Genomic DNA, 18,879 nt, shown 5'->3' on the forward strand with positions numbered 1-18,879 from the left:
AGGAGGCAACAATAACAAAAAAAAAGTCTGTAACTTTGTAATAAGTGAAAAGGTGCTGATCAGTAAAATGGCACTGACTGCAGTTTCATGCTTTAAACTTTATGTCACCGAGCACAAAGGGGAAAGGAGAACATCCCTGTTAGCGCTTAATTCGTTTCCACCTAAACTTAAAGAGCAGGTGCACCAGCGCATTTAAGGAAGAGGGGGTAACTAACACGCTGCCTTTTCCTTGCTTCATGGGTCTTTTCAAGTTGCGGGCAGCTCTGAGCTGCACTCGAAATCAAATACTGAGTGGGTCTCTACCGGGTCTAGACGCGCCTGGAGAGGGGCACCTCCCCGAGCCGTCGTCCCCCAGCTGAGCCCTGCTGCTGCCGCCGCCGGCTTAGGCTTCCAGCCCCAATGCTCGGGGCTGGATTGGAAAAACCCCCTTAGCTACCCTTCCACGGCAGGTGGGGGGGAGCGGAGGGGCAGTGTAGGCCTTGCCCGCCCCCCCATGTGGGGGTGTATGTGCTGCTGCCCCGCCTGCAGGGCCGGCCAGGACCCCCGTCGCTACCTCCGACAGCCCCGACAGTATAAAAAAGCAGGAGCCGCTGCCTGCCACCACCCGCCGGCATGAAGCTCACCTGGGATATCAACGACCCCCAGCTCCCGCAGGTACAGGGTGTGGGGGGTGCAGGAGAGATATCTCCTCCTAGCTACAAGGTGGGACTGGGAAGCGGGGGTGGCAGGGGGGAAATATCTTCGCGAGGTAAAGCTTGGTATTGTGGCAGCTTTAACTCTTCAGCACCTTTTCAAACGTAAACACCTGTGCCTGGATGGGCTGCAATAGTCCTTACAAAGTGGCTTGTAAAAAAACATGGATCTGATATGTAGTTTTAGCCAGCTGTGTATGACCTCCTAAAATAATCTGAAGACCTCCAGTTTGACCTGTTTCCTTCTTCCCTTTTAACCCATTTAAAGAAACGTTGAAAGAAAGTTTAGATTGCCTATTTCCTGCTACTGTAATTCAAGACCTCTAAATATTTAATTGTTTTGTTGGTGTGACATTTTACTGTCAGTTACCACTTAGCTTTTTTTTCTAGTTGTGACCTTCAAGTGCTTTTTTTAATTCACAACTTTTTTCATCTTGGTGTTTACTTCATTTTTACAAAACTACAATTAGAGAGTGGCTCAATGCTGTAAATTCTGGTAGTTTACCTGCATTCACATACATTTAACATGTGTATGTCAAATGAGTGTTGCAGAAGATTTTACTTGCTCTTTTCTTTAAACTTGGAGTTTAAGATCTTGGTTGGTCTTTTATTGTTCTGGTAATTTCATTTTGGTCCATAAAGACAGGGAAATCCCAAACTGAAATGTTCTTTCTCTGAATCGCTATGCAGGTACTTGAAGTATATCTGCAATGGCAAATTTTATTTCTATTTTTTGGCTGAAGCTTTATTCAGCTCCTATTTGATGCACTTTAATAAACCATTCCTTAGTTAAAACTTCTAGTTTTTAGCCTGCAGATGCACAGTCATATGATGGAGTGAACTTTAATTAAAAGCATGTGTGAGCAGGGTGGGTTCTATCATGCCTGGACGGATCCATAGCAGACCGGTAAGTTTTTTTAACAAAGCTGATCTCTTACAGCTGGGTAGCCTCACTGCAAAGAGGCACCTGTGACAACAAACCATGTTATTATGGCTCATGATGCAAAAGAGGAAAGGATGCTGAGTTTCTTTTGAGACCTGGAAGCTCAAACCGCCTTTCCTCTTATACAGGGCTTTTCTCCCAGTAACTAATTCTCTCAATTCATCTGCTGTTCAGGTGATCTCAGAAAAAGCTCTTTTTCCCCATTACATACTTTGTAACAGTGCAAACCATCAGGTTGCACTACCCTGCTAATGTTCTCCTGCTATCCTCCTTGCTGCCTTGCCCTCCCACCTCTGTTTGTCCCGCTGCAGGAACCCAAGCACTTTGATGCCTTCCAGGAGTGGCCCGATGGCTACGTGCGGCTCATCTACTCCAGCGAGGAGAAGAATGCACAGAGACACCTCAGTGGCTGGGCCATGCGCAACACCAACAACCACAACTGCCAGATCCTCAAGAAGTCCTGCCTGGGGGTGGTGGTGTGCTCCCAGAGCTGTGCCCTGCCTGGCGGAGCCAGACTGCAACTTCGCCCAGCCATATGTGACAAGGCTCGGCAGAAGCAACAAAGTGAGAGGAGCAAAGGAGAGATGGGATGTCCAAGGGACCCCATTTCCTTCAGCTGGGCTTGAGCTCTAAATTTGGATCACCCTTGTTTGAATGCAGATTAAAGCATCATTGCAAAGACTGTGATGAATCCATTTTTTTTGTGATTAATATATATATTTCCAAATTTCATCAATGTCAAAAATACTGAAAGGGAAATGAGTCTACGATTTATTATCTCATTAGCATTTATTTCAATTATGCAGCTCTAGCTTCTGTCATTCAGTTACACTTGGTAGTCTATGTTGCATTTCCTTGGACATTGTATTTTAATCTGAATTTCAGTGAAGGCAGATCATACTGTTCTTGAGCTCTCTTTACTCTAGAACAACATCCTTGTCTTTAAACAGTGTCTTCAGTAGTTTATTTGTCTATTTGCAGAAAAAGCCTGCCCAAACTGTAACTCAGCCCTTGAGCTCATCCCTTGCCGAGGACACAGTGGCTATCCAGTCACTAACTTCTGGAGGCTTGATGGCAAAGCAATATTCTTCCAGGTAAAAACCATGCATATATGTGTGCACACGCATATATGTTATACCTGTATATATATCTGTATAAAAATAATATTGAGAGAGAGACTTACCATTTTCCCCTCTCTTCCCCCCCCCCTCCTTTATTCTTTTTTCCTTGCATAGCATTGGGCATGGTGAACATGTTGGAGTTTTGGTCTGTGACTGAACTCCTCTGTAGAGCAAACATGGCAAGAACAAATAAAAGAATAACACTTGGGTGTCCTTTAAAAAGCACTGCTTGTGAGTTAACTGTATTCAATTTTAACTACAAAAACACCATGTCTCATTTGTGTACTGTAAAGAGTAAACTTTTAACAAAAAGGCTGTCCTGCACCCTTGTGTAGCTGACAACTGAGTGTCACCCAGGACCTAATATTTATCTCCTATTAAATAAATGGAAAGAAAAGCCTTGCTTAAATTGTACAAACTGAAATGTGAAATTCCTACTTCATGTGAAAATAATATTTTAATTTTAAGAGGGTTTAAAAACTTGGCAGAAAAGAGAGGGAAATTTAAAAAGCTAAAATTTGAAATGCTGATTTCTTCTTTTTTAGCAACAGTAGGACAAAAAAAAAATCACAAAAAGCTCTGTTCTATGAGATTACATTCTCTGCTGGATGATTTCTTTTGCTTGACCCATATGGCAGTGAATTCTGTTCACCAGTCATTATATGGAAGCAAACTAGCCATGTTCTCAAATTCTCATGTGTGGTGTTGTTGTTGTTCAGATATTCTGTTACAGGCATGCAAAACCTGAAGATTTTTGCCATCAAAATAGTTGACAAATCTTTGCTAAGAAGTTAATTCTTACTTGAGAAAGGACAGCATTTTAAAATCAATTTAAGTTTCCTACTTTGTCTTAGGGACTATTTGAAGGCCCATTCAAGGGAGTGTAATGGGTAAGGACATGTTAAATATATTGTTTCATCATGTATCAATATAGCTTTGGATACATGGATCTTCATATCACAGATATTTCTTTGAAATGCCTTTCCAGGATATACATTCCAGTCCTATTCAAGACTGGTGGTGTGAAACCTCTTTATTTTTTATTTACACTGTTTTAGCGATGGCTGTTACTACAAAGTAGAACTGCAATGCTGGACTGCAGAAAAGCAATTAAACTAAATTCATAAAATTCCCCCCCGGGTTCTAATTAGTTTCTCCTGAATACCACAAATACAGGTAACACCCTTGCTCCTTCATCAGCTCTGCAGTCCTCATTGACTTTGCTTTTTCTTTCTATATACCTGCAAATCCCTATTTATTTTTTACAGTAAATCCCTTCTTGTTTAGTACCTCCTGCACATTCTCCTGTGCTGTGGCTATATCTCATTCTACTTATTGCATTTTCTGTTCTTTTACCCATTTCCAGTTCGCATCTAATTCTTTGTTAATATTAATTTAGGCTAAAGGAGTCCATGACCACCCCAGGCCAGAGAGTAAATTGGAGGCAGAGGCAAGACGAAGTGCATTTAAGAAGCAAATGTCCTCTTTCCACCATTCCCAGAAAAAAAGACCTCTAAACTCAGAGGTAAGTCAAAGTCATTACTCAATTATAGCAGTGTTGTAAGCATGCACTGGGGATCCTTGAGCAAAACAACATTTTACATCATGCTACATCTGTTCATTTGGGGCTGAAATGAGCAATAGCACACACGTGGAGATATATACATGCGTGTGGGCAGTATTGATTCATGAATCTCAAATATGTTCATGTTCTTGTCCTTGTCAGGCAGGAAGATACCACGACAGCAGTGGTTATGCCAGTAGCCTACAAAATCTGCCCTGCATGGATGGCCCAGAAAGGGTTGGTATCACCACAGACACCAGTTTTTCAATTCCAGCCCAGTCTTGCCCTTTGCTGCAAAACTCTGACCTTTACAAAGCATCTTATGACACAGCCAGCTTCCAAGAGGACCAGCTGTCACCATACCCAAAGTGCTCCAATCCAAGGATCTACATGCCCAGGCCATGCAGCTATGAGTTTGGAGTTCCTGCCTTTATAAGCTCCAGCCCTTACCCAACATTTTACAAAGATCTGACAAGTCCTGCCATCGACACAGATCCCCTCAGTTTGAATGGATCTCACTACAGTGCAGGGACCACTCATGATAAAAGCTTCAATAACCCTGGCAGACACTATGGATTGAAATCAGCCTGGGGGAAAACTGGCAGTGGAGACCATAGTGACTATGGACAGATGCAAACCAGCACTAACTACCCTTGCTACAGTGGGGACTACCCTTGCAGGTATGATCCCAGCCCCTCTCCCATAGCCCCACCACTGCAAACAGTTATCACAACCACCACCAAGGTGTCCTACCAGGCCTACAAGCCATCAGCACTGAAATACAGTGACAACCTCTGTGATATGAAAAACCTTCAGAGCTATACCCATGTGGCAGAAAACGTCTCAGGCGCTATCTATTCAGGGATGAAGATTCAGGAAGACTTTGGGATGATAAAGTCAGCATTGCTTTACCAGCATGACCCAGTCCCCACAAAGTCCAAACCAGCTGAGAGCATGGAGACCTATCGGTATGGGCCACCGCTGGGGAACAGCTATGCTGAGCATGAAGGCCAGACCTTAAAGTTTGAGAGTGCTGAATATTGACTAAAAGTTGCCTAAATGGTAAATACAGGCAAATGGGAACAAAAACTCTTGTGCTGACTATGTGCATGCTAAGCCCAGTGGATTGGGATTTGAGGAGAGGTGAGGAAGCAGTACATCACAATTGCTTATCCCCCAAAAGTGCTTTTCTGAAGCTGTGCTGAGGAAAGTGTATTTTGCATACAATTTCAAACCAGCCCCACTTAATCCCTAAAATGGCATGTGAAGTTGATCCCCAAACATGCCCGGGAGAATGCAGTGGGAAGATGCAGCACCTCGGGAAGTCAACAGCCTCTTCTGATGGCAAGTGCAATTCACTTAAAGCCACAGCTCCTGACAGATGCCTCAAGGTTTGAGAGGAAACACTCTTTTTGTAAGAAAGAAAATGCTTACAGGGTAATGGACAAAAAGATGAAGGAAGGTGGCTATAGATTATACTTAACTGAAAGAAATGACTGAAAATGAAACAAATTAAGAAAGCAAGACAACTTGCAGAGTAATTCACCTGAACAGCCCATTTATCTGCTGTGATCCATTTGATGAATGAAAAGACCAGCTAGGTTTCTCTGAAATGGGAAGTGAAAAACCTATATGCTGACTTCATGTCGCTTTTTGATCCCCTGCATCAAGAGTACTTGCCAAATTTTCTAGGCAAAAAGGAAAGCACAGGCTTGCCCTATCACCACTGAGAACCTGCCACTCCCTGTCTGGAGGCAAGAAGGCTCAGGTGACCCTCTCCACAAGCATGCCCAACACTGCATGTGTACCAGGTTAATTATCTCTGGTCCTGAAAACCATTTGCAGTGAAACTGCTTTTTGTCTAAAAGGGTCTGGCAAGCTGGTCAGACCAATACTGCACAAGTATTGCTGCAGAAATTAGCTTTGCTCATGAATACAAGTCCATCCTGTCTAAAAATGCAGCGTCCTAGCTGCTTAGCAGTACAGGTCAGTGCCGAATGCAACTTTCCTGCTTGTCTTTCTGCACTGCATTTCCATTAGATATTTCCCCTTCCTTTATTATTCTCCTCTTCTAATTATTCTCTCTGCAATCATAACTCCCCATAACCATCATCCTAGAAATGAAGCAACTAAAACTAAGGTAGGAAAACAGCATTTCCAGATAGCCTGAGCTAAACAAAAAGTATGTAAGGACTTGCATCCCCAAATTCTTAGCTAAATGAATTAATTCTCCATTAAGCCAGGAAAAAGAAACAACACAGGAGTACTGCTAGTTTAAAATTTGGGTACTTTTGAAAGCTGCCTAGTACTGAGGAATGTAACTTGTACCCAAACTGTGGGTGCTGATCTAGGGAGTTACGTAGAAACGGTGGATTAGTCAGGGTTACAAAGTTTCTTCTTATCAAGTTACCAAGTACCTTTAACTTTCTGGACACTCAAATACTTAAAAACATTTTAGGTATATTTTTGCCATGTTTTGAGGAGCAGCATGCTACTTTCAATAAACATGCCTTTTCAATAAACATGAAACCCCAGATAAGCACCATGTAAACTAAGATGAGCTGCTGATTAGCTGGCTTCAACACACAGGGCCTTGTAATGCTATCATCAAACTGGTAAACAAACCTTATTTTCAAAGCATGATGTACAAATACCAGAGTTGTTAAAATACGTATTTCTGGTATAGTATATTTTCTTTGTATGTCTATGAAAACAGTGCAAGCAGTCTGACATGTGAAATTGAGCCCCACAGGAATTTAGCTAATTTTTAAAATTCAAGACATGTGAAGCTGTAATTCACAAAAAGGCTAAATGAATTCATGTGCAGCAAGCTTACCTTGTCTGTTAGGGTATACCTTTTGCTGTATACCTCATTTGGCTTTTGTTAAACTCTCATGGCAGTTCTTTTGCCAGGTCTTTTAAATTACTGCCAAGAACAGACTCCAGTGAGCAACCTCAGTTTGATAATTAATCTATATACTGACTTTATTTATTTATTTTTTTTTTTTTTAAAGAAGGTGGTGGGAATAAGAAGTTACTACCCAGAAAGACTGGTTTAGAGTTTAAGAACATATAACTCTATGCCTGTTTATAGAACTGAGATTTCTCATTTGTACTCCATGTTGAGGCGTTTGGTGTGTAGAATAAAAATCAAGATGTACAGCCTTCCAAGTTTAAAAGAAAGAGACTGTAGGGGAATAAGGCTGAACAAAATCATTCAAAAATCTGGAAAGATTCACAGCAGATGCAGAAGTCAAAACTTTCAAGCAGGAAGTTGCTCCATTTTATATTGTTTTTAGAGGAGTTACACAACAACTCAAGCTTCAAGTGTATTAAAACACTCGGACAAGCTGTGGGGGTTCTGTGCTGTTAATATTGCTCATCTAAAATGAAACTTGTCACTGTAACTGTATGCTTAAATCATTATGCTATGCTTTTAAACACAGACTTCTAAGCAGAACCTTGTGCATCAATTAAGAAAATGCAACCAGTTGTGTTAAGATGCTACTTTCTGGGTGTGGATTTGTTCCTAATAAAAATGACAGCTGCTTAAGCACCGTAAAAAGCTACTGTAGCAATTGCCTCATTGCATCATCTGCAGCACTAGAGCAAATAAAACCACTTTAAAGGTTATTCCAGTCTTTCTTCACTTTGCTCCTTTCATTCATAAGTGTCTGGGACAAGATAGCTGGATGTTACCTTTGTCAGATAAAAGATCAGATGGGCAAAGTGTAGTGCTCTGCATAGTTTTCTCTTCAAAAAAAATCTATGTAAAGGTAGTGTGAGTTTGTGTAATAAAAAGCCTGAAATTGAAAGCCTCCTTGTTGTCTTATATAGCTGCAGAATTGACTTTAAAAGCATGTTTCTCAAGCAAAACTGTATTCTGAAGAAAGATGTGTTCCCTTTGGTCCCTGAATAAGCAGCTTCTCTTCCATTAATTGTCCCCTTCAAGCACATGAGAGGAGCCCCTTGCCAGCCCGCATCCTGTACTACAGCAGACATCTTCACCTAACAAATTCCAGTTGTTACAGTGAAGCCACGGAGGAAGGGGGGAAAAAGGCGCTTTCAAACCTTGGCCACCTGTGGCTCCAGGTTCATAGGGACTACAAGGGCCCTACTGAGGTAAAGGGCCATCTGCTCCCATGCTGAAGCTGCCCTTTGTACTCAAAGAGCAGCTTCTCAGTGGCAAATCTTAAAAGCACGAGTGTTGAATGGATGCCTCCCAGAGACAAGGGGCCATGTGAAAATGTTTTTGAACTGTGTACCTACCAAATGCAGTGGTATGTCACACATCTGATGAGTGCAACTACATGCGGCCATCATCTTGTGGTTCCCATCTCCTCGTGCTTTTAAGGCACAGCTTGGCACACTATCCTTCTCCACAGCCACCTGTGTCCACCCAGTCCTGACAAAGACCTCTTGAGAGTCTGAGCAGTTTGCTTACCCTTGCTCCTCTTCTGAAAGCAGGTTACCTCTGGGCTTCTCAAATACACCAAAGCCTACAAACAAGGTATGCAGACACACAGCTGGTTTGGCTTTACTGAACTTGAAGTAGTTGATCTCCTCATTTTGGGGTGCAGATTTTATCATTTTTAAAGGCAGAGGCAAGCTTTCTCCCAAGTTCTACAGGTGGAAATGAGAGCTACCCTATAGATGCTGATAATGCAACAAAGCAAAATATGGCAGGATATATCCAATTTGGTGGCCTTCATAATGGGGCTGTGGAACTGATAGGGGCAGAGCAGTTGATGTCATCTACCTGGACTTGTGCAAAGCACTCGACACTGTCCCATACAACATCCTTGTCTCTAAATTGGAGAGACATCAATTTGATGGATGGACCACTTGGTGGATAAAGAACTGGCTGGATGGCCACACACAAAAAGTTGTGGTCAATGGCTCAATGTCTGGCTGGAGACCAGTAACGAGTGGTGTCCCTCAGGGATCGGTGTTGGGACCAGTCTTGTTCAACATCTTTGTCAGTGACATGGACAGTGGGATTGAGTGCACCCTCAGCAAGTTTGCTGATGACACCAAGCTGTGTGGTTCTGTTGATACGCTGGAGGGAAGGAATGCCATCCAGAGGGACCTTGACACACTTGTGAGGTGGGCTGATGCCAGCCTCATGAAGTTTAACAATGCCAAGTGCAAGGTCCTACACCTGGGTCAGAGCAATCCCAGGCACAGCTACAGGTTGGGCAGAGAAGAGATTCAGAGCAGCCCTGTGGAGAAGGACTTCGGGGTGTTGGTTGATGAGAAAATGAACATGAGCAGGCTTCAGTGTGCGCTCATAGCCCAGAAAGCCAACCATATCCTGGGCTGCATCAAAAGCAGCGTGACAAGCAGGTCGAAGGAGGTGATCCTGCCCCTTTATTCTGCTCTCGTGAGACCTCACCTGGAGTATTGTGTGCAGTTCTGGTGTCCTCAACATAAAAAGGACATGGAACTGTTGGAACAAGTCCAGAGGAGGGCCATGAGGATGATCAGGGGACTGGAGCACCTCCTGTATGAAGACAGGCTGAGGAAGTTGGGGCTGTTCAGCCTGGAGAAGAGAAGGCTGTGTGGAGACGTCATAGCAGTCTTCCAGTATCTGAAGGGGGGCTATAGGGATGCTGGGGAGGGACTCTTCTTTAGGAACTGTAGTGATAGGACAAGGGGTAACGGGTTAAAACTTTAACAGGGGAAGTTTAGATTGGATATAAGGAGGAAATTCTTTCCTGTTAGGGTGGTGAGGCACTGGAATAGGTTGCCCAGGGAGGCTGTGAATGCTCCATCCCTGACGGTGTTCAAGACCAGGTTGGACGAGGCCTTTGGTGATATGGTTTAGTGTGAGGTGTCCCTACCCATGGCAGGGGGGGTGGAACTAGATGATCTTAAGGTCCTTTCCAACCCTAACTATTCTATGATTCTATGATTTCTAAGATTTTGGTTGGTATTTTTGTTTGTGTTTTGTTTGTTGTTTTTTTAATTCCTGAGATTTTTTTCTGGTTTTCTGGTGTTCTTCTTTGTGTCTTTTTGGAGGAAGCTATCTAATACAACTGAGCTATACCCATTCACAAAAATAGATCATGTTTCCTGAAAGACACCATTTAGCAGGATGCACAACGCAGTTCTAGAGGTGCATCTAGGAAAGTTTGTGTCATTCCCAACCTTATCAGTAGAAGTTACATGCAGATAAAAGGGGAGGAACTGGGACATTTAATGTTGGAGTAGTTCCTCCCAACACACAGAGTAGAAAGTTAGATGAGGCCTGTTAAAAACCCTGCCTGAGAATTAATGAGAGCAGTGTAAGGTGGTGTTCCATGTCTGGCATAACGGCCTTTGGTGTCCTAGCTGCATAAAGTAAATATCTGCCTGTCACTCAAACGCAAAGGGAGGGTGAGCCAGTTGCTGTTTATGTAGTGCTACAGTTGGGATTGTGCAAAATAGAGAGTGCATTGCAGCACAACACCTCTGTAGGCTCACAGGCAGCACAAACATCAGTGGGACAATTCAGGCACAATCAAGTATCACACAGAAACATCACTCATTTGGCTGAAACTCATTCAAACAAACAGAAATCAAAGATTACACAATCCCCATTAGCTTCAGTGTGCATGCTGGCACTTGTGATGGTGTTTGAGAGAAGCCAGTTTCAGGTACTTAGGCTGGCATTTGAGCAAAGCATCAACACCTTTAAGGACCACAACCAAAGAAGGTTCTTTCAACAGAAAACGAGCAGTGGGTCTGCTCATGTTGTTGTGTAAAACGAGCAGGGAAGCAGGTGCATGAGGATGTTCTTGGAGGTCCTTTCGCAAGGCTCACAAACATCACTGCAGTTCCTGGGTCTCTTTGTTCGAGCCTGTTGCCTTCCTTTCAGTTTCCTGGTTCACAGCAAGAGCACAGCACAGCACCTCTCCCCTGTCTTTATGATAAAATGAAGTGTTAAGTGACTGGGTTGCAGTGCTCGTCCTGCAACTCCTCACCATGTTGCAGTTTAGCTTAAACACTGGCAAGTTCTGTCTGCAACCTTTCTGTCTTAATGCATGTGAAATGTTGGGGAGAATTTCAGAAAGTACCAGCAATTGACAGACACAGGTGCACAAATCCATGAGACCTGATGAGATGCATCCACGGGTCCTGAGCGAACTGGTGGATGAAGTGGCTAAGCCACTATCCATCATATTTGAGAAGTTGAGAGAGTCTGGTGAACTTCCAACTGACTGGAAAAGGGGAAACATAACCCCTATTTTTGAAAAGTAAAAAAAGAAAGACGCAGGGAACTGCAGGCTTGTTAGCCTCATGTCAGTGCCCAGCTAGATCATGGAGCAGATTCTCTTGGAAAATATGTTAAGGCACATGGAAAATAAAGTGATTGGTGACATCAAATATGGCTTCACTAAAGGCAAATCATGCCTGACAAATTTGGTAGCTTTTTATGACAGGGTTATAGCATTGGTGAATAAGGGAAGAGTGACTGACATCATCTGCTTAGACTTGTGCTAAGCAGTTGATGCTGTCCAACATGACATGCTTGTCTCTAAACCGGCAAGACATAGATTTGACAGATGGACCACTTGGTGTATAAGGAATTGGCTGGATAGTCACATTCAAAGAGTGGCAGTCAACAGCTCGATGTCTAGGTGGAGGCCAGTGACTAGTGGTGCTCTTCAGGGTGGTGGGGACAGTATTTTTTAATATCTTTGTTGGTGACAAGGACAGTGAGATTGAATGTGCCTTCAGCAAGTTTGCCAACAACAGCAAGCTGTGTGGTGCAGTTGACATACTGGAAGGATGGGATGCCATCCAGAAAACTTTGACAGGCTTGAAAGATGGGCCCAGCTTCCTGAAGTTCAACAATGCCAAGTGCAAGCACATGAGTTAGGGCAATCCCAAACAAACACAGGCTGGGCAGAGAATGGATTCAGAGCAGTCTTGTGCAAAAAGGACTTGGAGGTGTTGCCTGATGAGAAGCTCAACATGAGTGTATGTTCACAGTCCAGAAAGCCAACCGTATGTTGGACTGCATCAAAAGAAGTGTGATCAGCAGGTTGATGGAGTTGGCTCTCCCCTCTACTCCACTCTTGTGAGACCCTGCTTGGAGTACTGGATTCAGCTCTTGGACCTCCAATGTAAGAAGAATGTGGGCCTATTTAAGCAAGTGCAGAGGAAGGTCATGAAGATGATCTGAGGGCTAGAGCACCTCTCCTAATAAGACAGGCTGAGAGTTAGGGTGGTTTGGCCTGGAGAAGAGAAGGCTCTGAGAAGGCTCTTATAGCAGCCTTCCACTACTTAAAGGGAGCCTACAAGGAATCTGGAGAGGGGCTTTTTACAAGGACAAGGGGGAATGGCTTTAAACTGGAAGAGGGGAGATTTAGGTTAGATATTAGGAAGAAGTGCTTCACTATGAGAGTGGTGAGGCACAGGAACAGGTATCCCAGAGAAGTTGCAGATGCCCCATCCCTGGCAGTGTTCAAGGCCAGGTTGGACAGGGCTTTGAACAACCTGGTCTAGGGGGAGGTGTTCCTGCCCATGGCAGGGGGTTTGAACTGGATGAGCTTTAAGGTCCCTTCCAACCAAAACCATTCTATGATTCTGTGAAATTGGGTGACAGCACCATCATGGGAGTGCCCATCACTGGGAAAGAAGGGCAGGTGTGGGACAAAAATAAGCTGTAGAGAGGGAGAGGAAAGAACAAAAGAGCAGGGAAGGGACATCACAGGACAACTGCTGCACCTTTTCCACCGATGGTGGAGAGGTACTTCTACACACGTAATGCATACACTTAATAGGGTTCAAACGCATCCACACTGGTGAATCTATGGTTCAGTGCTTTGCTATGTATGACCAACTCCTCTTGAATCTCTGCCTGAATTCTGCCTGTGTGGGTGATGATACCTTCTGCCTTTTCACATCCAGGCCTTACCTTTGAACTTCATTTTACCCGGGAGGCATCTCTCATGTTTTATTTCATTAAAGGAAATGGGCATATTCTGTTTCAGAAAACATAGTGTTGTTTTTTGTACTTTCATTTCAGCAAACTATGGTCAAATCTTTTGGATTCCAGAAAACCGATTCCCATAGCCCCACCTTCCACCCACTTGACTTGAGGTAGAACCAATTAATCTGTCATCGGTGCTTAAGGCATCACAAAGTCACAAAGTTACCACACCAGTTAATGTGGAACAGGGAGGCAGGGAGGAAAAAAGGTATAATTAAGTCAGCTTCCCGTTTTCGCTCTGCAGACCCTCAGCTTGATGATGCAGATATGAATCTGAATTTCTAAAACAACTTTCTGCTTTTTCCTCCATGGTGCCAAGTAGTTGCTACCATGTTGAAAAGATCTCCCCCTTTTCTTGCCCCTCGCTCTCAAAAACATCAAGAGGTAGGAAGGTCAAACTAATGTTGGGAATTAAAACCTAAAATGAGACTTCACTGACTTTGACACTGAATATGCCACTTTTATTAATCATGCCTTTTGAAGGCACTGGAGGCATGCAGGTTACAAGGGATTAACGTTTGTTTTTAAAGCAGAATTTCGAATGCATTTTCCACCCCCACATCCATAGCAATGTGCATTTTAATAAATTGCTTACAATAAAAAGAAATTGCTTTGAATATTCCTTACAATGATAATAATTTAAAAAAGCTGCTAGAGGAAAAACAACCTCAGGCTTCACTGCAACTGTCAGTATTACAGAGAGTTCCTGCGCAAGTCCAAAGTATGCGGTGGCTTACCTAGTGGCTGCATTTAATATATCAAGGCCAGGCTGGACAGGGCTTTGAGTAACCTGGTCTAGTGGAAGGTGTCTCTGCCCATGGCAGGGGGTTGGAACTGGATGATCTTTAAGGTCCCTTCCAACCCGAACCAGTCTGTGATTCTACTGACCATTAACAATAACGGCAATAAAGACACCCTCACGCCGATCTGGCGTATCACGGTGCCAGCTCTAGGCAGCGTGCGAGCTGGCTCTTGTTCCTGCTTCACACCACTCGCTTTCGTACCGCCTTTTGGCCGGTCACCGCCTCCCGTCCCCTTCGCTGCCCGGCTCCTAACACCCTCCTGGGCAGCAACAATACCTGCCCGCCCGCACGCACGGCCCTGCACCTACTCATTCTACCTCACACACGCTCCCCGCAGCGCCCGCCCGCCCCCCGCCATGGGCCACGTGACCGTGGCGGGAGGGGCGGGGCCACCGGCAGGCCCCTCTCTCCCCGGCAGCCCTGCCCTGTTGTCCCGGCGACGCGGCGGAGACCTGGTGCCGGTTGGCGGCTCGTCCCGCAGCGCCACTGTGAGTGGGCAGCCGCGTTCGGGGGTAGGCGGGGAGGGGAGGGGGAACCTGGGTTGGTCCTTGGTGGGCGTCGTGAGTGGGTGTCCCCCGGGGTCGCGCTGACTGCGATGGGGGATGCGCGGGAGTGAAGGAGCTGCCGGTGTAGGCTGGAGCGGGAGCAGCCCGCGGCCCGACATCCGTCCCTGAGCAGAGTGGCTTCTCCCGCCTCCAGGGATGGTATGGGCTGGGTCACCAGAGCTCTGGTGCTGTGGGAGCTACTCCCCTCTCCAGGGCTGGGCTTGGGAGCGGGAGGTTTGGGTGTGCAGTGTGTGGAGATGGGGTCCTGCCTGCTTTGGTTTCAGGAAGGCCGGTCCAGGCCTTGGCAGCCCGAAATGTGCAGGTTTATTGAAAGGAGGTGAATCTTTATTCATGAGAACCAGGGTGGAACTTCCAGGGCAGGCAGTCTTGACTTTCGTGGCCTGAATAAGCAAGAGGAAGGTTGTGCTCCCCTTTCTGCCATGAGTTGGTATATAGTTACCTGCACGATTTTGAGAGACAACTGAGTGTCATCAGGTGAAACTAAAATTGGTATGGGAACGGGCATTTATGGAAATTTATAGTGGTGCAGGGACATTGAAACACGAGAATAGTCCCTGTTCCTTTTCCAAGGCACGATGCTGGATAGTCCAGCAGCAGGTCTCACTGAAACCATGACTATCTTGAAACTCACTGTGCCGCACACTGCGGTGCAGAAGGAGGTTCCACAGGGTGGGCAGAGGTAACCTTGGCACAGAGTGGCACCATCCAGGCAGGTCGCTGCTGAAACATTCTGAAAGAGTTGGTGTGTGTCACTTTGGTTTGAAACTTGAGCTGCTTCAGAACAAACCAAGGGAAAATGTATTCAGCAAACTGGAGTTCCGCCTTTTCAATATGTCCCATCCTGAATGGGGCATACCAAAATACATGCAAGTGTTTCACAAATAAGTGAAACAACATATTAGATTTTCAAAAATACCTTTTTTTTGGGGGGTGGGGGGTGGTTTTTTTTTTTTTTTTTTTTTTTTTTTTTTTTTTTTTTATATTTAACGCAGTATATTTGAAAGTACAACTTTTTGTCAGTGTTATTAATTCTTGCTTGCAGCGGAGCTGTCATGCTTTTAAATAACCACTCATCTTTTGATTAGAGTAATGGATTTGGGGTTAATCTCAAGAATTGGATCCGCCTGTCAAGAGGCCTGATTAGCGTCAGCTTTAGCGATACATAGTCACTACGAAGAAGGTTCTTGTGGCAGCAATTTGTTGGTGTGTTGTTGGTTGTTTGGTTTAATTTTTAAAATCTGTACAGTACATGCTGTGCTGTGCGATGCTGCCAGATTTGACCCTTGAGAGTAGTACCATGCTCTGTGAATGGTTTTGGTGATTTCAGCACTTACTGTAAACAGGTTGGTGAAATTGGGTTGAAAGTGCTTTGCTTATCTGTGTGGGAGGTCTTTATTGAGTCATGTATCCCAGTTTGTATTTCAGTTTGAGGGTAGCCTGTTTACCATGCAAATGTAAAACTTTTGGTAATGCCTGATACTTGTGTAGCAGAAATGCAGATGATTTGCTGTTACCCATTACATTCTGAAATGCAATTCAGACATTAAAATAAATTGAAGTTGCTGCTAGTGCTTAGAATAAACCAGCAGTAGTACAGTAAAAGTAAGAACTTGCTTAAATTACTTAGTACTTGTTCAGATTTTCTAAATTTACACCGATAACTAGATTCTTTCAAGCTATTGTATTTTGTCCTCTATTTGTCCCCTACTTTAATTCTTCTTTAATCCTGTGTGAAGAGATTATGGGCAGTATGTCATTAAGAGTATCAAACAAGCTGTTGTTTACCGTAGGATTTCTCTTTTCAGTTTGGTAGCTGGCTATTATGACAGTTTTACATTTCAGAGCTTCATATCACTGAAGAAATATCATCATATAAGCTTTAGGATGGGAAAGACCACTTCAGGGACTTGTGTTAACCAGAAAAGGTAGATTGACCCATTCCTTTTCCCCAGGTTGGTCCAAAAGAAAAAACTGAACTGCAAATCTGAAAAAAATAGAGACCCCAGAGAAAAATATTGCACATCTGAGATGAGTACGTGTGGTGCAAAGTATGAAGTGTGCAGAAGTCTGTTGTAGCGAAATGTGAATCCCTAGAGCATTTACATTCTAACTCCTCATGCACTGTAATTCCAGTAAGAGTAGAATAAGCCCTGATCCTGATGTCGCAGGAGGCTGATAAAAGCAAATACTTGTCAACATCATTATTCTAATATTGGTGAGTAGTAGAGTCTTGCAGGATCCAGTGGTATGCTTCTTGGTCAGCAAACCTCTGTCACCCCACAGCATTTATTTTGGGCTACTGCCTGCCATAGCTGTGCCATAAAATTGATCATTTACTTGTCCACAGAACTCAATGCTTGTAGATATTTCTGTATGAAGGATAAATTCTCAAAAAGAGTCACACGTGATACCTGCAGTCCTTTTTTCACTGCATTTGGTTAGTTTTCAGTTTATAATGTCTCATTATAAGAATTCCCTTGTTTGTTGTTAACTGTAAGTGACCTAGATAATTCTTTCGTAAGAGTCATCGGTGGAATATCCTAGCATGGATCTGTGTGGTGGTGAGTGTATGTGCTGTATATGGTGGTACATAGATGTTGTTGTTGGGGTAGGTAGTTTTCACGCCTGGTTTTGTGCATTTCCGTAGAGTGAATTTGACGCTTCCATTTGACTGTCGAAAGAACATGCTGACATTTCTGCACTTTACTTGACCAAGCTTTTTCATAGCCTAAAAATTACAACGTACAGCAGAAAAGGAATAAGGTAATAAAATGTATTACAGAACAGACAAAATGCATAATCGTGTGTGTGATGTGTTACATTACATAGGACAACTGGAGGGAAGAAAAGCTGTATGTGTTGTTGTTTCAGATGCACATGCTGAAATAATAGAATTGGACAAAAGGAATAATTGTAAAAGCATGTGATTAATTTATACTCCAAAAATAACTAGGAAAGCTGATAGGATTTAGGCACCAAATTAGATGACTTAAAGGTCAAAACTTGAGGTTTGTGTCTAGATCTGGATGTATTTATTGCAAATACAGAAGTTCTCATCTTGACATTTTGGCTCATTAGAGAGCAAAAGGTTAGGCATGAAATGCATGGATGTTCTCCAAATTTTTTGTATGTGTAACTCTAGGCTCAGGCTCTCTTTGGCTGATATTGCTGAATCCCCTCCGAAAACCGTGTCTTAAACAATGTACAATGACATTTGTTGAAACAGAGAAACACAGGCACCCAAATCCTGTTAGGTTTAACTTTATGTTGTATGAAAGTGCAGTTTAGAACTCAGTCATAATTTGACTTGTCTATGATTGTTACGTGTTAAATCTGTTTTTTAGCTTTGTTATAGAACATGCTGTTAACCAGCTATCTAATTTTACTATAGTGATAGTTTTTTGGGAGGGAGTGGATAAAAAGTTCTTTGTTTTTCACTGCCAAACTGGTGGTTGTCTGGTGCAAAGATTATAAATTGAGATGTCTACTAGGTCACCTGTTACTGGCATATTGACATGGAGTATCAAGGTATATGTTGCAACTTCTCCAAAGAAGCAGCATTTCAAGTAATAAGATCTTAGAAACATCAGTGTATTGTCAAGGCAGATGTTCCCTTTACGCAGCAGGCTAGTCTGCCTGAGAATGCTGCATTCACTCTTGTAAGAGGCCAATTTTATTGTTGAATTTTGCCAGGCCTGTAAATCTCAGGCCTGAGGCTTGTTACTAGCTGAATTTGAATTCCTTAATCTGTTTGGACAGCCTTACTAGCCTGTAGCTAGTTCTGGTGTAAGGATAAGGACAGCAGAGTTGCATGCTGAATCCTGCATCTTCTATAGAAGTAGGCTAACAGTGGATGCCAGTTGATTTGAGCTTTATTTTGCATTTTGAGACAGCAGAGACAAAATGTAGCAGTAAGTCTGGAATTTGTTTAGCAAGCCATGGTTTGTTTGTGCTTAAGCCGTTTGGGTTACAGTGAATAAATGGTACAGTGATTGGTTGCTATTTTTTCCTAGGCCTGGATAAATAAGTGGATGACTATTGTGAGTTTGCTTGAGTACCATAACAACAGTTTTAGGGTTACATCTAGTGGTCAGCTGGTGCTAAGGTTAGAATTGGGATTTGTACATAGGACTGATGGGAACTGGCCTTCATCTGAAGTGGTGACAGATAGTATTGTGTATAATGAAAGTTAGGGATCAGATTCAAGTTT

The 18,879-nt window shown here is 43.5% G+C and overlaps 2 protein-coding genes across 8 annotated transcripts in view; both read left to right on the forward strand.

The window, feature by feature from the left end:
• The first annotated feature begins 562 nt into the window (after positions 1-562).
• Positions 563-6,053, forward strand: GCM2 (glial cells missing transcription factor 2). Of its 2 annotated transcripts, none has more exons than XM_057399262.1 (5): positions 563-654; positions 1,947-2,199; positions 2,617-2,729; positions 4,156-4,281; positions 4,483-6,053. In XM_057399262.1, the coding sequence occupies exons 1-5, from the start codon at positions 613-615 to the stop codon at positions 5,362-5,364; spliced, it is 1,416 nt and encodes a 471-aa protein (XP_057255245.1). In that variant the 5' UTR covers positions 563-612; the 3' UTR covers positions 5,365-6,053. The 2 variants fall into 2 exon arrangements, with proteins under 2 accessions (XP_057255245.1, XP_057255246.1); XM_057399263.1 differs by lacking the exon at positions 563-654 and adding an exon at positions 1,689-1,809.
• An 8,423-nt stretch (positions 6,054-14,476) lies between these two features.
• The window catches only part of MAK (male germ cell associated kinase), a 29,412-nt gene continuing 25,009 nt past the window's right edge, over positions 14,477-18,879 (forward strand). For 2 of the 6 annotated variants that reach the window (XM_057399260.1, XM_057399261.1), the window contains exons 1-2: positions 14,573-14,591; positions 15,755-15,872. The gene's annotated coding sequence lies outside the window, so the exon portion shown is untranslated. Of the gene's footprint in view, positions 14,616-15,754; positions 15,873-18,879 lie in introns of all 6 variants that reach the window. The other 4 variants (XM_057399255.1, XM_057399259.1, XM_057399257.1 and 1 more) reach the window with 3 other exon arrangements.

This window comes from Pezoporus wallicus, unplaced genomic scaffold (genome assembly GCF_028554395.1).
Source record: "Pezoporus wallicus isolate ANWC-B61680 ecotype Strahan unplaced genomic scaffold, APGP_CSIRO_Pwel_v1 contig_818, whole genome shotgun sequence".
Classification (NCBI taxonomy): Eukaryota; Metazoa; Chordata; class Aves; order Psittaciformes; family Psittacidae; genus Pezoporus; species Pezoporus wallicus.